Source organism: Miscanthus floridulus, chromosome 3, assembly GCF_019320115.1.
Source record: "Miscanthus floridulus cultivar M001 chromosome 3, ASM1932011v1, whole genome shotgun sequence".
Lineage (NCBI taxonomy): Eukaryota > Viridiplantae > Streptophyta > Magnoliopsida > Poales > Poaceae > Miscanthus > Miscanthus floridulus.
This window is the reverse complement of record NC_089582.1, coordinates 149,800,522-149,828,481: the sequence shown is the minus strand read 5'-3', so window position 1 is coordinate 149,828,481 and position 27,960 is coordinate 149,800,522. Positions and strand designations below refer to the sequence as shown.

General features: G+C 44.4%; 2 protein-coding genes across 4 annotated transcripts; both read right to left on the bottom strand.

The window, feature by feature from the left end:
- Positions 1–9,186: 9,186 nt before the first annotated feature.
- LOC136547517 (T-complex protein 1 subunit zeta 1) lies at positions 9,187–14,305 on the bottom strand. Its single transcript, XM_066539458.1, has 15 exons — positions 14,018–14,305; positions 13,579–13,642; positions 13,340–13,475; positions 12,419–12,570; positions 12,289–12,336; positions 12,107–12,199; positions 11,849–11,955; positions 11,428–11,542; positions 11,249–11,335; positions 10,524–10,728; positions 10,347–10,441; positions 9,949–10,017; positions 9,758–9,865; positions 9,548–9,666; positions 9,187–9,443 (listed from the first exon to the last, which is right to left on the bottom strand). Exons 1-15 carry the CDS (start codon positions 14,149–14,151, stop codon positions 9,368–9,370), a joined length of 1,608 nt encoding a protein of 535 aa, XP_066395555.1. The 5' UTR covers positions 14,152–14,305; the 3' UTR covers positions 9,187–9,367.
- Positions 14,306–15,560: 1,255 nt separating this feature from the next.
- On the bottom strand, positions 15,561–23,622 carry LOC136542812 (pentatricopeptide repeat-containing protein At1g13040, mitochondrial-like). Of its 3 annotated transcripts, XM_066535425.1 has the most exons (4): positions 21,524–23,622; positions 20,932–21,433; positions 20,438–20,569; positions 15,561–16,369 (listed from the first exon to the last, which is right to left on the bottom strand). In XM_066535425.1, exons 1-2 carry the CDS (start codon positions 23,150–23,152, stop codon positions 21,146–21,148), a joined length of 1,917 nt encoding a protein of 638 aa, XP_066391522.1. In that variant the 5' UTR covers positions 23,153–23,622; the 3' UTR covers positions 15,561–16,369; positions 20,438–20,569; positions 20,932–21,145. The 3 variants fall into 3 exon arrangements, with proteins under 3 accessions (XP_066391522.1, XP_066391519.1, XP_066391521.1); XM_066535422.1 differs by having other exon boundaries at positions 20,932–23,622; XM_066535424.1 differs by having other exon boundaries at positions 20,458–20,569; positions 20,932–23,622.
- Positions 23,623–27,960: the final 4,338 nt, after the last annotated feature.

Here is a 27,960-nt window from a genome sequence, read left to right as displayed (position 1 = left end):
TAGGGTGTTACATCTTGTGATTGGCACACCTCTCTATATAGCGATATAAACATCTCAACCACTTGTGTATTTACATTCATAGTGTAGCTAAGCTCTTTAGTGTAATTAGTTTTGAGAGCAAGCTTGTGTCGTATCTAGTGGTTAGTGAGTCTCTTTAGTTAGTCATTGAGAGCTCACTAACTTAGTATAGTGACATAGCCTTTGTGTGCCTATATATCATAGAGACTCGAATTGTGGTAGATGGCTTACATTTTAGTAGGCTAGCGCAACATTTGCTTCACCTCATAATTGTCTAACCATTTTGTTTAGTGTTGTTGTAGAAATTTTTATAGGCTATTCACCCCCTCTAGCCATTAGGACCTTTCAAGTGGTATCAAAGCCATGGTCACTGTGATTTGAGGCTTAACAATCTTCGGTGTCAAAATGGTTCAAATCAACAACACCAAGAAGCCACCCTAATTTGATGGCACAAACTATCCCTATTAGAAGGCTAAGATGACAACATATATCAAGTCAATCAATAAAAGAGTGTGGAAGGTGGTGGAGACCAAAATTGAGATAGTCGATCCAAAGAATCCCACCGCGGTCGAAGAAGTACTTCTCCAAAACAATGACATTGCTCTGAGTGCCATTCATGATGCTATTGATGAGAGAACATTTGAGCAAATCAAGAACATTGAGATGGCTCATGAAGCTTGGAAGAAGTTGGAAGAATCATTTGAGGGCACTCAAGCCGTGAAGGGCGCCAAGACATACATCCTCAAGGAGAAGTTTGCTAGTTTCAAGATGAAGGATGATGAAAGTGTGTCAGAGATGTTCCATAGTCTTCAAGTGCCTGTCAATGATCTCAAAGCACTTGGAGAAGAAGTGAAGGACAAGAACTTCTTCCATAAGTTCTTGAGATACTTACCCGCAAGGTTTGGCATGTTGGTCACCTTGCTAATGAGGAGTGGTTTGGACACCATGACACCAAACCAAGTATTGGGAGATATGATAACCGATGACACTTATAGAGATGATGATGAGAAGGAAAAAAGAAGAAGAAGAAAGTTGAGAAGAAGGATGACAAGAAGAAGAGTGTGGCATTCAAAGCCACATCATCTAAGGGGAAGGCCAAGCAAGATACATCAAGTAAAGATGATGGTTCATGGGATGATGATGATGAGAAGATGGCTCTCTTTGTCAAGAGATTTGGTAAGTTCATGGTGAAGAAAGGCTACCGTGCTAGAAGAAAGAAGTCTTCATCCAAGAACAAAGAAGAGTCAAGGAGGTGCTTCATGTGTGGAAGCAAGGATCATCTTGTTACTCAATGCCCATACAATAGGGACAATGATGAGGAGGACAAGAAGAGCACGAAGAAGGACAAGAAGGAAAAGAAAGAGAAGAAGGACAAGATGACCTTCAAGAAGAAGAAAAAGGGTGGTTCATATGTGGTCACTTGAGATAGTGATGCTTCCTCAAATGATGATGATGATCATAGTGATGATGACAAGACCGCTAACAAGAAGGCTCTTGCAAGCATTGCTATCAATAAGAAGCCTTCTATCTTTGACACTCCATCATGCTTTATGGCTAAGGCCATTAAGGTACAATCCGATGATGAGTGTGATGATGAGGAACATGATAACAAAAATGAAAATAAAAGTGATAGTGATGATGATGAACCTACTAAAGATGAACTACTTGACATGTTAGATGATGCTAAGGAATATTTTGACATTAAGAGAAGGGAATACAAAAGCTTACGTAAGGAACTAAAAGCCCTTAAGCAAGCCTTTGATGAGCTCAATGCATCTCATGAGAGTCTAAAGGAAGACCATGAGGAGATTGGCAAGATTCACAAGAAGCTTGAAAAAGCTCATTCCTCTCTACTTAATGAGCAAAATAAGAGGAAGCAAGTTGTAACATGTGAAGTAGGCTTAACATGTGACATAATTGAAGAATCGTCATATAAGCCTATCATTGTTGTTCCCACTAACCCTTCTTGTAGCACATCCACTTCTACCTCATCTAGTGGTGATGGTTTTACTTGTGATGCCTCACTATGGTTGAGAATGAGATACTCAAAAAGGAGGTAAAAGAGCTCAATCACACCTTGGCTAAAGCATATGGTGGTGAAGACCGCTTGCTTATGTGCTTGGGTAGCCAAAGAGCTTCTCTCTACAAAGAGGGATTGAGCTATACCCCCAAGAAAGGCAAGGCGGCCTTTGCTCCTCACAAGACTAGTTTTATAAAGAACAATGGTTGGTTTTGCACTAGTTGCAAGCAAGTTGGTCATGTAGAGCAAAAGTGCATGAAAAAGAAGCCACAAGCCAATGTATCCTCAATTAAGCTTGATTCTTTCTATGTGCTTACTAAATGTACAAATGGTGCGAAGGCTAAGTTCATTGGTGCACCATGGATGGGCTCAAAGAAGAATGTCATTTGGGTGCTAAAGAGCTTAGTAACTAACATTTAAGGATCCCAAACAAATTTGGGTACCTAAAAAGAATTGATCTTCTTTTATAGGTCAATTACAAAGTCAGAGGAAGACATTAGGTTCTTGATAGTGGGTGCACTCAACATATGACCGGTGATACAAGAATGTTCAACTCAATCAATACCAATGTCAATGATGGTTATGATAGTATTACATTTGGTGATAATGGCAAAGGCCAGGTCAAATGGCTTGGTAAGATTGCAATATCCAATGACATTTCAATCGTGCAACCCACCGCCAAGCGACGTCGGTCCAGCTGTCGAGGGCTTTCCCGTAGTACGGCCGGATGGCCCTGTAGCTATTGATTGTTTCGAGGCAGGGGCAACTAGATCTACTCTTGTCTACGCTGGGTCAGCGAGGGGAGCCATTGGCTCCCCAGCACGCCTTTCGTCACTAGCAACCCATGGCTGTAGTTCCTCCGTCGACTCCGCGCTTCAACAAAAAACAATAAGTTAAAGAAGCAAACTACCATACCAAAGCAACATAGCAAGTAAACAAGGTACTTACAACTGTGACACCCGTTGCACAGCTTGGAACTGGCGCCCCCGCCTGCTACCCGTTGGCCTACCACCTAAACCACTCGATGTCTCCATCGCCGCCGCCGGAGTCATCCACGCGGTCTCAGGGACTATGGTGGCCGCCTGCACTGTTACCACATGGGATGTAACTATGATCTCGGGGGCTTCAGCAAGTGCCCAGGCTATTGATGCTGGCGCCACACGAGTCATTGCTGCTGATGATGCTCGAACACCGCTGCGCGTCGTGGCCATGGCTTGTCGCGTCTGTTGCATCTCGCGGGTCTCCGCTCCGGCTGGCACGGCCGGTGGTGGCGTCCTGACCCTTGGAGATGGTGGCACCGCAAACCCATCATCATCTGACGAGCTTGAAACCATCATTCGCTGTCTTTGGGGGTGAGCGGGAGCGCCGATGTTCACCGGCCGCTCTTCTCGATGGGACAATCCCGCCGTCTTCCTTCTCTTCAGGGACGGCTCCTCGCTAACAGGCCACTTCCCCTGAAGTTTTTCACGGACATCTGATGTCCTCTCACCTCCGTCTTCATCGTTGTTATCATCCGATCTGTCCCCACCAGCCCCCCGAGCTGGCTCGATGCTGGGGACTGCTCGGCTGGGCATCAACACCCCTTGGCTACTCCACCAACGGCACGACTGAGAAGTATGTTACTCAGTCCTGCCCACGGATCTTTAAGAGCACGAGTGAGTACATCGCAACAAAAAAGGAATTAGGCCAAACTAATACAAAGACTCTTACCGCTTGTGGGATGTTCCCAACACTGAAGGCCTTCTGCTAGTCGTCAACCTTGCGACGCCCCATGAGGTTAAACAACACCCCAATCCACCGCTTGACTTCCTCTTGGGTAATCGGCTCGGGCACCTCTTGGGTCCCGTCAGTATCCCCTGGAATTCATATGTAGGGTGTGCCCTCTCTTTGCTGGGCTGGCATCACCGAAAAGTAAAGTTCGTCACCACTATGACCCCATCTACTCTCCTTCGGTCAATCAACGCCAGGAGCTCCCTCACCTGCTCCATTCCACTAGCACTAGGTCTCTCCGACCACCTGGCGTTGCTCATGGGAATCTGATCAATGCCGCACGCCACATAATGTCCCCCCTATGGCATGTAGAACCATCGTTGTGCCCAATACTTCACGTTTGACCTCTGCAAACGACGTAGGAATCTTGTAGTAGGAAGGGCTGCGCGTTAGGCACAAGTTTGGTTGCATTTTCCAGCCTTCGGACAACCCAAACTTGTTCTTTTCTTCTCCTTTTCTTCTCCAATTTCACCAAGTTGATCCAAATCAACTCCAACAACTCGTCCTTTGCAAATGTGCCAACACCACCAAGTGTTCACCATCTTGTGTATGTGTGTTAGGTTTTCACAAACATTATCCAAAGGATTAGTCACTCAAATCATCATGCCACTCGATCCTAGCAACGATGTAAAGTTAGATCACTCGAATGGCACTAGATGACCGATATGCAAACACGTTTGTTCCTCTTGATAGTACGGCCATCTATCCTAAACCCGGTCATAAACTTCTCTATACACCTATGACCGGTGAAATAAAATGCCCTATAGGTTATACATTTGCCTTGCGTATTCCATTCCATCTCCTCAAATGTCGATGCAACACATGCACCAACAAGATCACAAATGATATGATCCACTTCATATCATCATGTGACTGTATTGGTTCATCGATCTTGAACTCACTTGCTTTTCACCGTTGCCTTTGTCCATCGGCGCCAAGTCTGGCTCAAGTTTCACCGCCACGCGGTCCATCGCTCCAAAGCCTCCAACTTGCCCTTCACGTTTGCAACCGGTCCATCAAGCCAAGTCTTGTCTTGATCTTCTCCACCTTAGCCACATGACTCCATGTCATGTCTCATATGCAATAAGCTCCTTCATCATATGTGTGAGTCTTGCAACATATCCAAGCCATTTCACCTCTATGGCAAAGGTTGCTCACACATGATTACATCGCCTGTGTATCTCACTCAAACACGTACGTATTAGTCCACCTAAGATTGTCACTCAATTACCAAAACCAAACAAGGACCTTTCAAGTAGGCGTCTGTGGTGACGTTATTAATCTTGAGATTTGTCAGTTTAACTTAGCAGTTTGGACGTGCTCATAGAGGTAAAGTGTGTGTACTTTGATAGAGATGAGTGTATGTGAGCGTTTATGTACCAAGTCTCAGAAAAAATCGGTGACAGGATACAATACAGGACATATATCTCGTGAAAAAAGAAAAAGAAAACCACACGTCCCATGTCTAACGCGTGGTTGCGTGCGTGGACCAATTGGACGAAGATAATAAGGGTCAGCTACCTGCTGGTACCGACCCCGGCTGTTGGTGACTGTCGGCCGATATAGCACGGCAGGCGTGGATCCCGGGTGGCCTCAGCCATGCATCCAAACGTACGTACGCGGTATGGGGACGCCGCACGTGCTGCCACGACACATGAAAGCTCCGGCGATCGCCCAAGAGTACGACGGCGCGCGCGGCCGGCCTCGCGTTTTGGAATCAGGGGCGGAGCCACAGTTCAACAATGAACTTAGACAAATTACCTTGTAAACACTGCTTGTGCAAGAGATGATCCTATGATTTTAGTAAGATTATTATACTATGACATCAATGACTCAATTTTTTTTGATCCGCCCCTGTTTGGAATTGACGGTGAAAGGCTCGGTTCGGTTGCCATTATAAACCGGTATATCAGCCATGGTGCAGTATTTTTCTCTCCCAACAAATCAGCCGTGCAAATTAGCGCAAGACCAACAGAGCCAAAGATATCGTGGCACGTACGTTCGTCGGCCGGCGGAATGGGCACGTTCGTCGGACCATTTGGACGGCACGTCCGCGTCGTCTCCTCCATCGCCGCCTTATAATGTCACTCTGCCTCTGCATGCAAACCATTTCTACGAAAATTCAACGAGTGTGTGATACGATGCTACGAATCCAGTAAATTCGAGTCACATCCCTTGGACGGCAGCTCACGTAGTGAAGAGATGAGGGTCGATGGAGTACCATGCTTTTTAGGCTCATGATTCAGGGCCAGTTTAGTAGCGCTCCAAATTAATTATCTACCGCTCTAGCTCCTGCCCTCACCTGTTGTTCTAACGGAGCCAAAAATAGAGGTAAGGAAGTGCTATATTACAAAGATTAAAAATTTAGGTCTTCTTTGGAACACAGAAAATTTACAAGAATTGTATAGGAATTTTACAGGATTCAGCTCATTTTTCACGGAAAAAACACAGGAATAAAAAAAAATCCCGCGTTCCGAAGGGGGCCTTAACTAGATTTGAACCAACTTTGTATTGAAGATAGACTACGCAGCAATAACTTAGGTGATGATAACCGGTACTTATTGCTTGAGTGAGGTGGTAACTACACAATTTCTCTATGTACTCAACTCTGACTCAAGTGTTAATGGTGATCTGTGAGCTGGATCCGTAGCCTTTCTAGGTCCTCTCATACACCGTTTGGTTGAGGCTGGTGGGCAGAGAAGGACAACATGAACAGAGAAGGAAAAAAGCGGTCTGTGTGGTGAATCGGAAGTAGAGGCGGGACTTGGACTACACAACACATCATGCGCTGTACTAGGTAAAATCTTATTGCGCATCTTCATATCGTGCCGTTCAAGGACGACTCTCGAAATATCTTTGTTTTTTTTTCTTGTCCGCCGATGACATAGAAAAAAAAATATTTTGCATCTACCATTTTCACGAAAAGTTTTAATAATTTTTATAATTCATATATACAAGAATTAGATGAAGTATAACAAATATACAAAACTGTGTTGTAGTGTTATAGATGTGCATAATATGGTTGTGGTGTTTAGATGCTCCTGGATCGTCAACAAGAAAATAAAAGAGCGGACGGGATCGGAGGAGGTAGCCGCCTCTGAACTGAAGTCGTCGAACGAACCAGCAGCTGCGATTCTCTTTGGACGGACGGACGGACGGACGGACGTACGTACGATCGTTAATGGACGGTGGACGTACGCGTGTAGCATCATCATCCTGGGCGTGCAAATGCAAGTGCAGCAGGTACGGTGGTGGCGCCACCAGGTCCGCGTGGTTGGTTGGCTGGCCGGCCGGTGCAGCCAGCCGTCAGCCCCCCTGTGCGGTGACCGAGAGATAGAGACGACGCGCGAAAGCGCCGGCGTCGCGTCGGCCAGGAACGGGAAGGGCGGCCGTGGATCTGGATTTGGGGTCACCTGTCCGCGGACTGCCACTGCCACTGCCACGGGGACCGACCACTGCACAGGGCGCAGCTGTTTCGCCGTAGTTGTCGCTCCTCTGCCATTTCCCAGGGTCCCTCGCGTCAGCTTCGTGGGCCCCAGCCTACCATGTGCGTCCTCCCTTCCGTGGTCGGTCTCCCACATCGTATCGGTTTTGGCATTAAGGCCCAGTTTAGATGCAAGTCAAAATCCAAAAATTTTCAAGATTCTTCGTCACATCAAATCTTGCAATACATGTATGGAGTATTAAATGTAGGTAAAAAGAATAACTAATTGCACAGTTTACTTGTAATTGACGAGACGAATCTTTTAAGCCTAAATAGTCCATAATTGGACAATTTTTGCCAAATACAAACGAAAGTGCTACAGTAGCCAAAAGCCAAAAAAAAATCGCATCTAAACGGGGCCTAAGTACCGAGATTGACTATGCCGTGAAGAGCCGTGCTATTTTAAAAAACGAACCGTGTTTTTTTTCTCGTAACGAATCAGCGAACGATATTTTCAGTCGTGTCTTTTTAGCAAAGCGAGCATGGCCTATGTCATGATTCTTTTTCATATATATACTCCCCCTGTCCCTAAACGTGTGTCGTTTTCGCTTCCCAAGAAACAACTTTGACCAAATGTATATTGAAAAATATTTATGAGACATAATTAGTATCATTGATAGATATTTGAATCTAGTTTTTTAACAAATTTATTTGGAGACACAAATGTTGCATACATTTTTCATAAATCGAGTCAAACTTATCGGCACGCAAACCGTGGCGACATACATTTAGAGACAGAGGGAATATATATATATATATATATATATATATATATATATATATAACTTAACTGGTTAGATTTGTTATAGTAGAATATCTATTCAATATATAAATTCTTGGTCACGGGTTCAAGTCACGGTCTTCTCACATTGCACAGACGAGGATAAGGCTTGCCACTAACACCTTTTCTCAGACCCCGCACAGAGCGAGAGCTCTCTGTACTGAGTACGCCCTTTTTTATATAAATTCTTGGTCACGAATGTCTAGTTTTTTCAAAAATGTTCATGGGTTAGATATGTACGTGCCTTTACGAAGATGAGTGTAAGTACATACATATATAAACTAGGACGTCACGCTGCGCGCAACGTTTAATCGTTTATGCGTCGTATACTCGTATGCGTATGGTGGCTATGCAAATGGCTTGGATTTTCAAATTTGAAATAATTAAGATAATCTGGAAGGTTTGAGTTATATATTAGCCCTTGTCTTGTCAAACACTGAATAGAGAAAACAACACAAGGAAAACCAAAAAATGATTCATTGTTGAGCACATGTATTTATTCGGATAGCTAATGCTAGGCCACGATAGCGAAGCACATTCAGACAACAGTTCATGTGGAGAGAACAAGAAACAATCTTCACGACTGAAACGTATACATGCAACAGCTGGAGACTAAGAGTTGGAAGGAAATGTAAGCCCTTTTTAGTTCGTGAAAAGTTTTCCCAAAAAGTACTACAGTATCCGTCACATCGAATATTGCGTTACGTGTATGAAGTATTAAATGTAGACGAAAATAAAAACTAATTGCACAGTTTAGTTGGAAATTACGAGACGAACGTTTTGAGCCTAATTAGTCTATGATTAAACACTAATTGCCAAATAAAAACGAAAGTGCTACAGTAGCTAAATTTCGCACTTTTCGCGAACTAAACACGCGCTAAGCAGATAATGGCTACCAGCCTACCATTACATACACACATGCATAGAGTAAATTGCTAAGGCAGTCTTAGTGCACTTACACCCAGTTTCATAGGTCGTGGACATGATTTACATGCACATGGTCATTGTCACAATTGGAGTGATAGCCTAGTTTATCACATACAAGAAGTTCCTAGTAGAATGTATGCCGCAAAAAATCCAGACCATCGATAAAACTAAAATCCCATGTTGAAATATAAGCACGCAGTAATCCAAAATTTAAAGCAACGGTAGAGAGCACAAGTGACAGAGAATGCAACCTGCTTCGTGAAATGGGACTAACTCAAGCCATAAATGTATCATCCAGATCACTACTAGGCACAAAACAAAAAACAAAAGGTACAACAAATTAGTCTCTGCTAGGTGGCAACAAATTCTAAGTTGGTTTCCTCATGTTGCGGCCTGCCCTGATCACTTCATCCACAAGCAGCAATTGGGATGCAATGATGGGTCTACAGCAAAGACCAAAAAAAAGTTAGCTTGCACATCAAGGATGTTTTAGAAAGCATAGCTATAAGAATATAGAAATACAAAAACTGACAGATGCATCACATACCCAGAGTTGATGATCTGGCGCTTCACAGAGTAATTATCGAAGATGCCTTCCATCTGGGGATCAATCGGTTCCCCAGAGTGATGGTTCAATCCCACAACTAATCCACGGTCATGCTCATTCTTAAGAAAACACAAGGCAAATAGTCAAGAACTTCCTGGCTTAACTTCAAACAAAGTGAAACACCAACAAGGGGCAAATATCTTAACATACCTGGAGAGAAACAATCACATCTTGGGTATCCAAACCAGAGTTTTCAGCTAAAGTCTTGGGTATAACAAGAAGAGCTTCCGCAAACGCCTCCACCCCAAGTTGTGCTCGCTGTTGCCAAGATTATAGCGTTAGCAGCATGTTGATATTGCAGCAGTAAATGTAAAGCATTACCAATGCTTTTGTGCACTTACTCCTTTGACGGTTTTCTTCACGTTGTCAATAAGATGCTTCTTTGCCGCAACCTCAAAAGCACCAGCACCCTACACTCGCAAAAGTCAATGGCTGTCTGCTCAACTGAAACCAAAGCAAATGATAAAGAGCCTAAAGCAAAACACAAGTTGGCCCACGACAGTAAACAGGATGATGCAGATCAAGGTCAGTACAATAGTAATATTATGGACTTGACACTAAGCAGGTTGCAAGTTTAATCAAACTAATTGTAGACACAAGGTTGACTAAGTTACCAATAACTCCAGTCAGAACTATCAACTTTTATCAGAGTCAATAATGATGAACACCAAAAGCAAAAGCCAGAGTCTTCTTCCTAACTCCTGCTACCTTCCACAACAGAGAAATTTACAAATCATACCAGCACAACTGCTTCATCCTCAATTGTGTTCTTAACAGATCTTAGACCATCACGGACAGCATCCTTGATTTGTGCGATGGTATGGTCATTAGGTCCTGAATATGTCAAACGACATTCAATTCACAGCTCAATTAGGGTATCAGAAAAGACGATGCTGTTTCTGAAGAATAAACCAACCTTTAATCAGTATAGTACAAGAGCGAGGGTTTTTCACATTCTCCACAAATGTGTACTTTTCTTCTCCAAGAACATGCTCATAGACAAGACCAGCCCAGCCTAGACAATCTTCAGTCAAGTCATCAACGGAATTGACAGCTTCACCACCACATGCTAGCACAAGCCTCTCCATGTTTCTCCTCTTCGCTCTTCGAAGAGCAATAATCTGTAAAATCATTTCAGGTCACATGCCCCAAATAGGAAAATGGATTTAACAACACAGATAATGCTATTAATAAGCTTCCATGCAAAGAGCTTACTCTCCACTAACAAATACATTTTTAGACATTGCCAGCCTCCAAAATGTTTTGGCCACTAATATCTTGTTATTTATTTAAAAAGTACAAAAAAATATAATAAGATGAATCTAGTCAAAACATTGTATATTGCCATACCTCAAAATATATGGAGATTGGAATAAAAGTTCGAGCTGGTTTGGTTGCACAGCTTTCAGCATTTTTCCCAGAGGAAGGATCACTAAAGACACATTGATACATGGACCTTTTTTTTGTTTATTTTTCACATAAATGATCATTTCGGAGCATGGTTTAATCATACAATGCCTATTTCAACTGTTAACTTCATGAGATCCACGTTCTAAAATGAAAACCTAAATGCATTCAAGGTTGTAAATTAGCTTTGATCATGGAACCACCAAGCAGAAGTCAGAGCAGAGTAGAGATTACCCCCGCTCTAGCAAGGAGATCCAGTGATGGAGGGTCAATGCCCTTCTGATTGATCACCACAAAGTTTTTATCACCTCCAGCACAAACCTGCATGCAAGGAAACATGAGAACAATTTTACCCACTATAATGCAGCATATGGCAAAATTAAACTCTGGGCACAAAGCACAAAACAAATTACCTTATTTTTCAACTCAATAATCCGTTTGACACGTTCATCAACTTGGCGTCTCTCTGCAGCAACCATCTTCTCCCTTTGTTCTGCGTTTGAGTAAAAAAATCCTGCATTGATTTCACTGCAAAGTTTACATGTCAGTAAGACAGTTGGCTTCACCACTACATGAAAAAACACAAAATAATTATAAGCATATTGAACCCAATTTACTGATTACAGTTTTGGCTCACAGCAGAAACAAAATTAAGAGATGAAGTTGGAGTAAAACAATAGAGGTTTACATAACCAGTTATAAAAGGGAGCATGGACACTTGAGTTTAACAGTCCAATCCAACAAAAACATGGCTAGAGGTTTACATAACCAGTTAATAAGCGATACTAAAACCAAAACATAAAAAAAAAATAACACTGCTGTACTGGTATGCACCTTTTCTCATATTCTAATGAGACATTGCAGGTCAAGATGTAACAGTTCTCTGCCCTGCGCTTCATGTCAGGGTGACGAGAACCGTGGTCCAGGACCAGACCCTCAACCTACAAGAATATCATGGCACATTTGTAAAGTTTTGACATCCCTCCATATAACATTATCAAGTTACATTGCTATGTTAATCCAAAGCCATTCTTTAAAGAGACTGAAATTTAGCACAATGCCATATATTGGAATGAAAAAATGAATATGTACCAGGCGGGTGTCAACATCGAATTTGTGGCGCATGTGCATTATTTCCACCATAAAAAGATCAATTGGTTCATCTGGTTTGCGGATGCACAGAACCTATAACAGTTTTATACAGGAAATTCAAATATGCTTCAAAATGGACAGGTATAGAAACGTTTCACAGGTACAAGAGACATCAAACGTACTGCATTCACAACAATGTCCGTCAACTGATCAGCCAATCCTTCATACAACTGCAATATAGTAAGTCCATGTAAAACTTGAGTGGCACACAGGTAAATTTCTTCTGACATGGCAGATGAAAGACCGTAATACCTTTGTCCTAAGAGTTGTTCTTGCTATCATTTTCAAGGTATCTCTGTCAGGTTCTTCACCAGTAACGACTGGTGTCTTGAACTTTTCGAGAAAATCAAGACATGCTCTCTTAGCAACATCAAAACCATCAACCAAGAATCTTGGATGAGTACCTACAAGAATAATAATTGGTTACAATATAATTATAGAAAATAGCTTATTACAAAAAAAAAGGCTTCATCCAAAAGGACAGCTCTCCTACTGCAATATGTAGAACCTTGACTTTCTAGAATATTATTTTTTTTGCTAACTTATGTAATAACCCATGCAAGCCTGGTATACATATTACTAATGTTCCCTAAACACAATGGAGCTGCACAAGAACTTCTCAGCATACCTTCAGGTTTACAAGAAAAGAGAATGCTTAATCAAGACTGTTTGTGTTGCTCTCTACCTTTAAACATCGATACTGACCGCCAAGATCAAAATATTATTAATGGGGTGTCATGAATCATCACATGCGATACGAGAATCATGTGATATCCCTAAACCATTAGCAGTGCTTCACCCAGAAAGGAAATTCCTTTTATATATGATGAGATGAGATAAAGACTCACGCTGCACACCCATTCTTAGACTTAATTCGATGAAATGATGCTTCACTTCAGGAATTCCAAACCACATTACACAGTAAAATAATATCCAGAAAGATTAACATCAAGTCCAAATTCTTACAGCCAAATGGCAGCTACATCTGACATAATTGTATAGTGTCTATAGAGAATCACCTTATATAGGTATAAATATGGTTGTACACGGATTTCCTAAATGCCAACATGATATCTCAAATACAGTAAAAGAAGTTTCAGAAACCACAAAATGAAATCAATACACCAACCCAGGGAAGATTAGACATGTTCCTAGAACAAATTAACAAAATACCTTCATCTATGCACCGCTCAGACTGCTTCATTAACTCCCCAATAAAAAGCACAGTGGATGTTGTGCCATCACCACTTGTGTCATCCTGTGCCACAGCCGTCCTCGCAATCATGATTGCAGTTGGGTTCTGAATTTGCTGCAAATAAATGACACAAGACATCAAATCAAAGAAAAACAGCACCAAATACAAATATCATCAGGATGTCAATAGAATGTTTCTGTCAAAGGTAGTGCCATACCATTTCCTTCAAGAGGGTGTTCCCATCCTTAGTCAGCTTCAGGTCACCAGCTCCGCCCACAAGCCTGAGCAGCACAAACCAAACGCCAACAAATTCTAAGCAACCTTTGCTAAAATCAGATTAACTTTCCGCTATAAATCTGAACAACTAAAACCAGCAAACGGGCAATTTGTTACAAATAAGCAAATGAACTGCCAAATGGAGATCCAGGCAGAAATCGACACGCGCAATTTAGATCACGCGGAGCCAGCCAAACGAGAAGCAGAAAACAAAGGGGAGACTATGCATCTCAATCTACAAGTGAACAGCTACGCCACGAAACCTATACCCATACCGCCGCACGAAAAATAAAGGACCAAACCCTACGGCCCAGCGAATCTACCAGAAGGTGAGCTGGCGGCGGCGGGATGAGAGGGAAGAGGAGGGACCGGAAGGTTACATCTTGATGGTGCCCTTGGGGCCGAGGTTGGTCTTGAGCACGTCCTGGAGGCCCTTGGCGGCGTTGATGGTCATGTGCAGCGCCTCCGACTTGTTGAGCACCTGGGCGTTAGGGTTCAGCACGCGGATCGACATGGCTGCTGCCTTGCCTCGCTTGCTCCACCCGGAGATCTCGCCAGCGGCGGCGGCGAGGTGGCGTTAGTGTTAGGAACCACACGGCCAGGCCAAGAAGGCGGCGGAGCGGAGCGGAGCGGGAGCAGTAGGGTTTTGGGCGAGTGCGGGTTGGGATCAGGAGAGTTCTTCTAGTCTTCTGGAGACATGCCGAGACGGCGCTTGTTGCCGGGCAGGGATGGGCCGTGATCTGTTGGGCCCAGGGCTGCGCTTGCACGAACAAGTGGGCCTCGGCCTGACCTTAGTGGACTGACAACATTGTTAATTCCTCACTTCATCAAACACCATCAAGAAGGGGCATGCCATTATAAAGCAAGAACATATAATGCTTAATTTTCAAATACCATCAAGAAATGGGCTAGCCATTATAAATTAAAGTCATGTCAATGATAGAATGGGACAGATCAAACCATGAAACATTTACCATCGTGCAAAGTAACCCATAACCCGGTGATGAAATACACGTTTAGGAGCATGAAATCTTTGGCACACAATACCCATGAGAAAGAGTGAACATATAAGGCCCCTTTCAAGATTTCTCTTGAATAGCTATTCCAAAAATATCACTTTATTACATCTCGAGGTTTGTTGCCACCTAGGTACTACGGGCATTCTTCCGAAGTGGAATGCAAAATTACATACATGAAATAAAATACTAAAAAAGGGAAACTCTGGCAGACTTTAAAACTATGCACATATAGGTGAGAAAAAAAATATTTGCCAAAAATAGCCTCGTTTGTTTCATTGAAATTTAGCTGCTGTCGATTTCTTGCGAGAGAAAAACAATGTTCCTTCGCTGAAAAGTAGCGCTAAAGAGTGCGAATAGCAACAACGGATCTGGGCCTTGGCCCGTCTCGTTCATGGGCCCACTCTGCCATTACTGGATAAAGGCTGTGCTCCGACTGCCGAGACAAGGCACACGTACAGAGTTCGCCAAGCAAGATGACTCAAGAATTTAAGCATCAGACATCGAAAAAAAAAACTCGATCCGACTAGACAGCCCTGGTATTCTGCTTAAGAAGAATGCCCGGGTATTCTGACTTAAAAAGAAGATCTTCTTACGTAGATCGAGAAAACTCCCGAACCCCTACCCCACCTATGCAACGTAGCTCCGTGAAATGAGCTGGCCACGAACATATGCTTTAGATGTGGGACGGACCAGGAAGTTTTTTTTTTCTCCCTGGTCACTGCAACCGAAACCACAGATAAAGAGTGAGTCTCTTGCGACTTAACTCTGACCCACCCCAGAGGGGAAGTACCGAGCACTGGGTCAGCCAGGCCGTTCCTGACATCGCACAAGAACATAAGATGGAGGGAAAACCCTGCAAAAGTGTTTAATCCAGTCATCTGGCGATGTGTTAATGTCTACAAGATACTGTACAACAGATACAACATGGATAGGCTTACAGACTAAATTTCCCTTGCCAGTTACCCACTACAAACTTATCGTACTATCAAAACTGGTGATCAGATTATCAAAATCCGGCTGTTGTAAAGGACCGAAATCTAACAACCAAATCCAAGCAAGTTACCAGCGGCCGGTCAGCTACAAACTCATAGTACTATCAAAACTGGTGATCAGATTATCAGAAATTTAATAAGCGAACCCGCCCCCGCCCTTGCGTGTTTTGCTGGACGGAAGCCTGCAACACCTGTTTTAGCCTGAGGTGTCACCTGTTTCAAGAGTTTATAGCAGTCACAAAAGCTGTCAGGTACATCTCAGAGCCTGAATACATGTCAGAAACCAATCCATCTCACGACCCATCCATGATAATGTATTCCAGGTCAGAAAAATTGAATATGTCAATTTCTGATAGCATTTGGCTACAGCCATCAGAAAAATCTACAAGAAATTCCTTGAAGATTGAGGTACATCCAGACTGGTTGCCTCCATTCAGACTTGATCACACATCTTTTAAATCTTGCCACATGGGTCCTCTGTTTCCCTCCTGTCTTCAGTCACATACTGACATTCAAGTGCTATATACAGTATATATTATATCAAGCACATCTATATCTGATCTGATTCCCCATTGGTTTCCTACTAGCTTTTTGAATGCTAAGGATTTGGATTTCGAACAACAGAATCAATGGTACATTGCCAACAAACTTGAAGAATGGATAGAAACTGAAATGTGCAAGCATAGAAGCCAAGGACCCACTACATGATTAGGAAAAGCACCTGTACAACCAAAATGGATAAAAACCGAGTGAGATAGGTAGTAAGTACAGAGGCTGATATGCATTCATATATGCTTATGTAAATCTGTTGAGCTCATTTCTTGTTCACTGGTTCTTAGCTATTACTAATTCACTCTGAATCATGCATATAGTTATTCTAAGACTTTAATAACTAAGGTGTATATAGTGAATATGGACATAGACATGGTTACAACAACAACAACAACAACAACAACAAAGCCTTTAAGTCCCAAACAAGTTGGGGTAGGCTAGAGTTGAAACCCATCAGAAGCAATCAAGGTTCAGGCACGTGAATAGCTGTCTTCCAAGCACTCCTATCTAAGGCTAAGTCTTTGGGTATATTCCATCCTTTCAAGTCTCCTTTTATCGCCTCTACCCAAGTCAACTTCGGTCTTCCTCTGCCTCTCTTCACGTTACTATCCTGACTTAGGATTCCGCTACGCACCGGTGCATCTGGAGGTCTCCGTTGCACATGTCCAAACCATCTCAACCGGTGTTGGACAAGCTTTTCTTCAATTGGCGCCACCCCTAATCTCTCACGTATATCATCGTTCCGAACTCGATCCCTTCTTGTATGACCGCAAATCCAACGCAACATACGCATTTCCGCGACACTTAGCTGTTGAACATGTCGTCTTTTCGTAGGCCAACATTCTGCACCATACAACATAGCAGGTCTAATCGCCGTCCTATAAAACTTGCCTTTTAGCTTCTGTGGTACCCTTTTGTCACATAGGACACCAGACGCTTGCCGCCACTTCAACCACCCTGCTTTGATTCTATGGCTAACATCTTCATCAATATCCCCGTCCCTCTGTAGCATTGATCCTAAATATCGAAAGGTATCCTTCCTAGGCACTACTTGACCTTCCAAACTAACATCTTCCTCCTCCCGAGTAGTAGTGCCGAAGTCACATCTCATATACTCAGTTTTAGTTCTACTGAGTCTAAAACCTTTGGACTCCAAAGTCTCCCGCCATAACTCCAGTTTCTGGTTCACTCATGTTCGGCTTTCATCAACTAGCACTACATCGTCCGCGAAAAGCATACACCAAGGGATGTCCCCTTGTATGTCCCTTGTGACCTCATCCATCACTAAAGCAAACAAATAAGGGCTCAAGGCTGACCCTTGATGTAGTCCTATCCTAATCGGGAAGTCATCCGTGTCTCCATCACTTGTTCGAACTCTAGTCACAACATTGTTGTACATGTCCTTAATGAGCCCGACGTACTTCGTTGGGACTTTATGTTTGTCCAAAGCCCACCACATAACATTCCTTGGTATTTTATCATAAGCCTTCTCCAAGTCAATAAAAACCATGTGTAGGTCCTTCTTCTTCTCCCTATATCGCTCCATAACTTGTCTTACTAAGAAAATGGCTTCCATGGTTGACCTTCCGGGCATGAAACCAAATTGGTTCATAGAGACCCGCGTTATTGCTCTCAAGCGATGCTCGATAACTCTCTCCCATAACTTCATAGTATGGCTCATCAACTTAATTCCCCGGTAATTCGTACAACTTTGAATATCCCCTTTATTCTTGTAGATCGGTACCAATATACTTCTCCTCCACTCATCAGGCATCTTGTTCGATCGAAAAATATGATTGAACAGCTTGGTTAGCCATACTATAGCTATGTCCCCGAGGCATCTCCACACCTCGATTGGGATACCATCCGGTCCCATCGCCTTACCTCCTTTCATCCTTTTCAACGCCTCTCTGACCTCAGATTCTTGGATTCTCCGTACAAAGCGCCTATTGGTGTCATCAAAAGAGTCATCCAACTGAAAGGTTGTGTCCATATTCTCACCATTGAACAATTTGTCAAAATACTCTTGCCATCGATGTCGGATCTCATCCTCCTTCACCAAGAGATGCTCCCTTTCATCCTTAATACACTTAACTTGGTTGAAGTCCCGTGTCTTTCTCTCACGAACCCTAGCCATCCTATAAATGTCCTTCTCTCCTTCCTTCGTACTCAAATGTTGGTAAAGATCCTCGTACGCTCTACCCTTTGCCACACTTACAGCTTGCTTTGCAGTCTTCTTTGCCACCTTGTACTTCTCTATGTTGTCCACACTCCTGTCATGGTACAAACGTCTATAGCATTCTTTCTTCTCCTTAATAGCCCTTTGGACTTCCTCGTTCCACCACCAAGTATCTTTAGTCTCGCGTCCCCTTCCTTTGGTTACTCCACACACCTCTGAGGCTACCTTCCGAATGTTGGTTGCCATCTTGTCCCACATGTTGTTTATGTCGTCTTCTTCCTTCCAAGAGCCTTCTTTGATAACCCTTTCCCTAAATACCTCTGACGTCTCCCCTTTCAGTTTCCACCACTTTGTTCTTTCAATCTTAGCTTGTTTATCCCTACGGGCACGCACCTGAAAACGAAAATCTGCCACCAAAAGCTTATGTTGAGAAACAACACACTCTCCTGGTATCACCTTGCAATCCAAGCATGCTCGTTTGTCCTTTCTTCTTGCGAGGACAAAGTCAATCTGGCTACAGTGTTGTCCGCTACTGAAGGTCACTAGATGAGATTCTCTCTTTCTAAAGAAAGTGTTGGCTATCATCAGGTCAAAAGCTACCGCGAAGTCCAGAACTTCCTCCCCCTCCTGATTCCTACTACCATACCCAAAACCTCCATGAACTGCCTCGAAACCTGCGCTTGTAGTACCTACATGCTCATTAAGATCTCCTCCTATAAAAAGCTTCTCACTACTGGGTATAGCTCTAACCAGGCCATCTAAGTCTTCCCAGAACTGTCTCTTAGCACTCTCGTCGAGGCCTACTTGGGGGACATAGACATGGTTAACATCCTGATTTCCCATGTAAAAACGCTTTGTACATGTTCAATGAATTAAAAGTTTCGAAATACCTTTGTTTCTAATAACTAAAAAAATAAATGCTTAATGATCATCTAATTTCAGTTAATGGTAGTGCCATTCATTGACAAACTTCCTTTCATACTCTACTGACATATGCGGTTAGCATTTTGCAAAATACTTTCATACTCTACTGACATGCTCTGCTTCTGGTGTACAGAAATTGTTGCCTTCTGTAAAAGGGGCGTACCCAGTGCAAAGAGCTCCTGCTCTGTGTGGGGTCTGAGGAAGGGTGTCAGTGGCAAGCCTTACCCTCGCCTGTGCAATTGTTGCCTTCTGTATATTTAATAAAAAATATAGTAATGGTACCACCATATTTTTATCTCTGCTACCACTAATTGTGCAGAAGACAAGGAAGGTGCCCGCTAACAAGAACCGATCATGATGGAAACTTCAGAGCAGGCAAGCCGGCAAACTTGTGCTAACTGTCAACAACCCAGCATCCAAGAAGAAGCACCTTTAGTCCTTTATATATCAAAGGTGAAGAAAACTAGCTAGTGAGAGGTCATCGCTAGTCACCTGGGTCCTACAGTTAAATGATCTACTATAGTTCATCTCAGCGTGATACAAGAGAGAAGAAACCTTTTGGTTTAATTCATTAATTTATTGGGTTTTGGTTCAAAGTCTATATTTTGTTTGGTTAAACCGTTAAACTAAAGTGGTCTTGTTTTGGTGATACTAGACGGGAGAAGTATTGTGACATTGTGACGGATAGTTGTTGAGGAGGGCAGGGGAGACGAAATTTTGGGAAGGAAAAACTGTTGAATGTCTCCTCCTCTGTAGATGTCTATACATTGCATCTTTGGTAGGAGTACTTGTCACATCATTATTCAATCCATGTTACTCTGCATGCTCCTCTTTCTCTTCGTGTCCTTTCCCCTGTTAATTGAACGTTGTTTGCAGTCCATGGATATCAGGATCTGCTTGCTCTCACCATTTATATGTTCATTTCCAACAACGAGAGGGATGATGTCCCCAGAACCGGTTGCAGAGATACAAATGGCCAAGTCATGGGCTCACAGAAAAGATTTTGATCATGTTCTCTATTGCTGCACTGGGGTGGCATTTCACTAGGAGTCTGGGAGATGAATGATGTTGACAATATTCAACTACAGCATGCAGATGATTTCATTTGAAGGAAAAAAATGCAATGAATCTTACCAGAGAAAGTGAAGGTGTACCTCACATTGCCTTATCTATGCTGAAGTATGCCACCTCAGAATATTTGTCATGACATAGTTGAGACTTTAACCACACAATCATGCTTTGGTGTCAAAGTACTGAAGACGATGCCTGCAAATTTGGTAGAATTTATGTAGGATGCACATGGATGTTTAACTACATTCAAATCAAGCATAAAACAACTAATATAAATAGTAACCCCGAAACAGAAAAGGACCCGCATGGGATGCAACATTGTTCAGTTGAATTCCATCAGGTCATGCCTTCAGCTAGCACAAGGCTCGATTCTCATGTACCACGGTGATGATTATCTTGGTCTAGCTGCTATACATCATCTACCCTGGTATCAACATTTCTTGAGAGACTTGCTCAACTACAGTGGCATGGCTGTAAGAAGTAAACACCTAGTGCAGTAGTGCTTACATAATACTACAAAGCTAGCATGATACAGCAGAAGGTCAAAAGAGAAGTACCTTGTCCACTGTTTCTCTGGTGTGTCTGCTTTTGGGTCTGGTCCAGGTCCAGCTATAATGCATCCATCAAATGGAGTTAATCAGCAAAGATGTGTTCCGCAGCACCGGCACAGCAACGAGCTTAGAAGCAACTAAACAAGCTCAGACCTTTGAGCTCTAATGACATGAGTAAAATGTCCTAGAGGCTGAAACTCTCAAGAAACTCAGTCAGTTGTTACTTGTTCTTTGATTTAAGCATACTTATCAGCCTGTCAGAAACATCTCTGTCGAGAATTATGCCATTCTCCATCATATATTCCCATACCTCATAAGCCAGTGTAGCTTTCCCCTCCTCTAGGAGGCCATTGATCAAATACCTAAATGTCAAGCTATCAGGTTCTACCCCTCTAGCCCTCATATCCCTGAACAGATCAACAGCTTCAATTGCCCTTGAGCTTTTCCCGAGCCAATATATGAGCGTGTTAAAAGTAATAATATCTGGCGACACTTCCTTCTGAATCATCTGCAAGAAAATTTTCTGAGCCTGTTCAAACTGACCAGCTTTACAGAGGTTATGGAGCATAATATTATACAGATTAACATTTGGAACAACCTGAGCTTTCAGCATCTGCTCAAAAATTTCTTCAGCTCGGTTGTAGTATCCTACACCGTAGAGACCATTAATTAGAGTTCCATATGTCATTGCATCTGCTTGTATTCCCTTATAACCCATTTCTTTGAACAGCTTCAATGCAGAAGTTACTTTCTTTGCCTTGCAAAATGCGTCAATCAGTTTGTTACAAGATACAATATCACAGAACCCACCAACCTCCATATGATCTGAAACAAAACCAAATGCCCTGTCCAATTGATGAGCTTTGCACAATCCTTTTAACATTTGATTATAGCTGTACCGATCAGGATTTACTACCCCACTCATTTCCATCTCCTCGATCAACTTTTCAGCTTCCTTTATCATACCTGCGTCGCAGTAATGGTTCAAACGGATATTATATGTGACAACATCTGGCTCACACCCATTTGTCCGCATGAAGGATATGATTTTGAAGGCTTTATTAATGCTTCCGGATCTCAAGAAGCCACTTATCAGGGCATTGTAAATACAGACATTGAGTTCTAAATTAAGATTCAGCATCCTCAATGCCAGCTCAAAAGCCTCATGAGCCTTATCACTCTTGCACAACCCAAATATCAATACGCCACAGGCAATGATATCAGGTTTAAGGCCCCTCCTCACCATTTCTTCCCAAAGCTCGACCGCTTCTGCAAGCTGCTTATGATCACATAAAAATCCAACAACTGTTGTGTAAGTGACAACATCTGGACTGGTTCCTCTCATCTCCATATTATCAAGCATCTTCAAAGCATCATGCAACCTATTTTGCTTACATAAATAGTCAACATATATGTTACATGCCCAAATATCTGGAAAACACCCAAACTTATCCATATCGGCCAGGAGTCTCTCTACGAGCTCAATCCTGTCTGATTGGCACAGTGCAGATATCCACCTCGAATAAGTGAATGAAGTCAAGCAAAAACCTTTATCAAGTGCCACGCCATAATACTTCTCAACCAAATCAAAGCAGCAATTCTTTACTAGCACACCAATGAACCTGTTGTAGTCCACACCAAACTCACGGCATCCAGACGTAACCATCTCATCAAATGTCTGGATGACGGAATCGAACTTGCCCGCCCTGACATAGTCCGACAAGAGGATCCGATAGAGAGAGCGATGCGATGCCACTCCCTGACTCCTCACTCTCTCAAGGAACTCCGACAGCAGGAAAAAGTTGCTGTCTATAAACAGCAGGCTGACAATGTAGGCTATTGCGAACTGGGTGTGATCAAACCCAGGCCTGGACTCTGCCCACCAGTAGAACAGCACTGCCGTCTCTGAGTCCGACACGCTCCGGAGCACCCGGTTGACAACAAAGGGGTCCAGGTCGACATGGAGCCTCTCCAGCTCCAGCTCCAGCGAATCCGACGACCGCCCCCGTTCCAGAGCTCGCCCAATAACACCAGCGGCGTGCACACGGGCCGGCCAAAACAGCTCGGACAGCTGGCCAGATGTCCCTGGAGTGGCATTGTCGCCGCCGCCGCCGCCACTGTGGCGCACCCTCCTTGTACACCAAACGATCCAGGGAACAGCGTGGAGGGGAAGGATGCAGAACCTGGTAATCTGAGACGACCAAGGCGGTCGTTTGGCCAAGAACATAACAGATCCCTCTCAGGAGGGGAGTTTCGTCGAACACCTGGCCGGCGGGGTTAGCACCGGGCATAGGAAACTCTGTTGAGCCCCCAATATTTTTGAGAGAGAAGCTTCTCGCGTGCCTCGGATTGTAAATCCAGTGGCTTCATCCCCGCGCGACGGAGAAGCAACAGCAGAGCACGGAGCCCACTAGAATCGAACTGGAAGAGGAGGGGAGGACGGCTGCTGAATCGAACAGGAGCAGGAGCCCGGAGGGGGAGGAGGAGGAAGCCGACGGTCGGCCACGGGGAAGGATGTGGGCGACGCTGGGATGGGTACGGTGGAGCGGAGGTCGGTTAGACGGCGCCCGAGGGGGTGCTGCCGCTCTGCAGTCTGCTCTGGTGGACTGGACTGGTGGTCGCGGCGGCGGCCGAGATAGGGAATAGGGCCCGCGGCGGGAGATGCTGGCGGACGGATGGACGGGTTGGCTGCCGAGTGCCGACTGCCGCGCGGCGGGCCTTTTACATTTTTAGCGTTATAAAGATAGAACACTAGTGCGAATATCACTATGTGAATAACACTTATAATTTTATTAGATAAGAGAAGATTTAATTTTAGATTTACCACTTTTACGAATGTGGCATGCCACGCTAGCTCGATAGCATGAGCATGTGAAATATCGTTGCTACCCCTGTCTTGCTCCTCTCTCTCCATCCTCGACAGTTGGGTCCCGCGACATCTGTCATTGTCAGGTGGGCCCCACTAGTCAGCCTCGTCTTCCAGCTCCAACACCTGGATGGGAGACAGCCAGACAGGCCACGCTCCTCCATCCGCGCGTAGGAGCACCACCGGGCGCCGCTCGCCATGACCAGCGCTCCATCGCCCAGCGCTTGGATGTGGCACGCACCACAGGCTCGGCACGGCCTTCACGCCCAGCTCGTCGGAGTAGCTGCTCCCCATGCGAGCTCCCCAGTGGGTGAGCCACCACCTCGGCCTCCCTCTCCGCGCGCTCGCGAGGCCGCAACAGAGTTGTTCGCATGCGTGCCCGCGAGGCCGCGGCGATGCTGCTACTCGCACATGCGCCGACGAGGCTGCGGCGGTGCTCCTCGCGCCGAGCCGGCGAGGCCGCGGTAGAGCTCCTGCTCGCGCGCCTCCTCCTTGGCTTCCTCACGCCGTGCTGCTCCGAGCTCCGTCGTCGGCCAGCGTGGGCAGCACAGGGTACTTGCGCGAGAAGCACGCGTCGCAATAGTCCATCGACTCTTCGCCGTAGATGTTGTGCAGCTTGCCCAGCGAGAGGAAGGCGAGGGAGTCGCTGCCGATCTCCCGGCGCACGCCATCCAGGTCCATCCGATTGGAGATGAGCTCGCATGTGCACCTCCTGCGCGTCGGCGTCGCAGAGCAGCCGCACGATCTTGCTCGAGGTGGTGCCGCGCACCAGGGAGTCGTCCACGACGACGACGCTCTTGCCGGTGATGACGACGCGCACGGGGGGTGAGCTTCAGCTTCACGGCGAGGTCCCAGAGATCGCCTGTGTCGGCTGGATGAAGTTGCGGGCGATGTAGTGCCAACGGATGAGACCCTGCTGGAACTCGAGCCCCGACGTGCGTGCGAACCCGACGAAGTTGACTAGTGGGGCCCACCCGGCAGTGACAGGTGCTGTGGGACCCGGCTGTCGGAGATGAAGAGAGAGGATCAAGGCAGGAGTAGCAAGAATATTTCACGTGCTCATGCTGACTAGATGTCAGCATGTCGAGCTAGCGTGGCATGCCACATGCACAAAAGTGGTAAATCTAAAACTAAAACTTCTCTCATCTGGTAAAGTTGTAAGTGTCATTCTAAGAGTGATACTCGGATGAGTGCCGATCTTTATAATGGTACAAATGTAAAAGCCCCCGACGCGGCCGGTGCGAGCAAAGGGGAGAGAGCGGTCGTGCCGACTGCGTGAGCGAGCAAAGCCGGGAATCCTATGGGATGTTTAACTTTTTCCCGTTACAATAGATGTCACCTCTTCAGATTCAGATAGCACTCTTAAAATTATTTTTATATATTTATCATCGAGAGAGAGCATTTGATATATTCTTACTATTTTCGTTTACGTGGCACGCCAACTCGACCTGACAGCCTAGACCGGCCATGGGAAATAGTATTTTTGCCCCTCGTCTATTTCTTCTATCTCTATCCCTTCCTCGCTTGAGCTCCGACCATGGTCAACGATGGGGTCCATGACGGCGGCTGACAGGACATAGGGGAAGTTGGGGGCGAGGCAGTCGGGGCCACGACCTGCAGGTCCATGGCCGTGCCCGACGCCGGCGACGAACATGGCGGCACCTAGAGCACACACAGGAGGGGAAAAGGGGGAGGGAGCCGAGGCGGCAGCAGGCCAGCATGGACGGATCTGCCGCGGAGGAGCTAGAGGCCGCGGAGAGGGTGGTCATGCGGTGGGACTCCACGGCGTCGGCGGCGTCCACGTCCGGCGGGGGTGTGACAGAACCGCCCAATTTATACAAGATCAAGTACGGTTGTCCCCGCTAACACGTTAACACACCCATACTTTCACTCATATAAACCCGGTAGTCCGCCGAGTGTCCCGAAAGATCTCGGTAAATCAACATCACAACTAAGATCGCGTGATTAAGCAAATACACATCACATACATCGGCTTGCAGCGGAAATAATATTACAAAGGGGTTAACAAATAATAGTACAAGTTCGGGTTTCAAAACCACTTAGTGAAAACAACATAGCTTTCAAATGATTACATTAATATAAGTTCCAAATATATTGCTAGCATAGTGACATCATCCGACAAAAGCATATAGATGAGAAGTAAGTATAGAATCACCGAGCCCACCGGTGGTTAGCCACCATCATCAACAGGTCGAGAACATCACCTGCAACAAGGTGGGATAAACCCTGAGTACTCGAATGTACTCAGCCAGACTTACCCGTCGTAAACCAGAAATAAAGTGACACCAAGGGTTATGCAAGGCTTTCTTTAGTGGGCTAGCTGACTTATTTGCGAAAAGCATAAGCTATCATGAAGAAACCATTTTAAGTACTTTGCATCATCTTTATTATGGCCTATCCATCTAGGTAAGCACCTATACTATAGCAATCACTTGATTAACCAATAACATCCAGTTATCAATTTAGATTTAGCATATCCCATATCATCCAGATAACCATCATTGTTCCATAATAATTACTACGATGCAGTAACTCGAGTCAAGTGCTCACTATCCAGGAGCGATGGCGATTCGAATCGATTCCTAACCAGCTGGTGATTTATTCCTTACACAAACCTCACTCGCCCGCTAAAGTGAGATATTGATCACCGAGTCAACTTTCCAGGAATCTCGAGTTTGCCAGGAACCACATGTACCCGAGGGCCGACCGACTGTACTTTGGTCTTATCATCTCGCCCCCGTGTCCTACCACACCTGCTCCGGCACAGTGCGCTGCGGGCAATCTACTCGGCCCGAAAAATCTCCCAGCTTCGCGGTCGGAAGGTACTTTATCCGGCCAGCTAAATGTAAGGCATGCGTTCAACATGACTCGAGGCCCAACAACGGTCGGTTCTTAATCGACACAGACAGAAACTAACAGCACCCCAGAACCCTGTCTGGTTGCCTCCAACTTTTTCCGTCCGATCTCCAATTATCCATCATATGGTTAATTCCAGGATATCATTCTTTCCATAGCTAAATTCTTCCAGTAACCACCTATAATGTAGGTGACTGGATATCACCGATCGCTACCGGTCTAAGCAAGGCTAAGCAGTTATTCGATCCTGACCTAACAGGGTAAAAAGGTAATAAGGTAGGCAAGGATAGTAATAAATGCATCAACAGTTTCAATCAACTCCTACAACTTAATGCAACAATATATAACTTATATATAGAAAGAATTGCTTTTATAAATTAGGAGACTTATAATGCTCCGGGGCTTGCCTGGGATCCGACACAAGTCAGTTCAGTTAACTTGCACCATCCTGGTGACATCTCCGGTTCTAGCATTCGCTTAGTCCTTCCATCTTCGGGATAGATCCATCAAACACTGTCTTCGGGTTTGGCTCCAACATCACGTCCTTCATGTGGTTCATCTAGCGTACCTAGATGAGATGCAATATGCAAGTGCATAAATATGAAGAATAGTACCATGAGACACATCACAAAATAGCAAGCAAGACAAACATAGTTTACACTAACACACTTAAGTACTTTGCGATGCTTAACTTAAACATCACACAATCAATCATGCTAAGATGGCAAACGGAGACAACAACACCTAAGCATGACACAAGTTTCCTAAGATCTCAGGTGCTCTAACTCAGTCATCATTCAAGGCATAAGTCACACTTAACAATATACAAACAAACACTATAATTGGAATCTGTCAATTTCTGGACATGTAAACAGCAGCTACAAGATTTAGCTATAACTAGAGTTACACAAATCCAAATGACTTGCAAGAAGACATTATGGAAAGCTTATGAAATTTTCTACAATTCATCTTTAATCATATTAGCATGATTCTCAAGTTAACTAAGTCAAATATATCTATTTACAGAAACTGGTCTACAATTGACAGAAAGCAGCCATTTCTGAAACCCAACTTTAAACAGCTGTAACTCTTAAACTACTTGGCCAAATGATACCAAATTTTAATAGAAGCTAGATACATGAATTATCTACAACTTTTGTATAAACAAGTTTCACAACAAAGCACATTATCATGAAGAACTTTGCTAAGTTCCCAGATCTGTCCATAAACCACATCGGCAAGAAAATAATTATTAACTTATGTTGCAAATACATAATTGGGCAAAACCAACT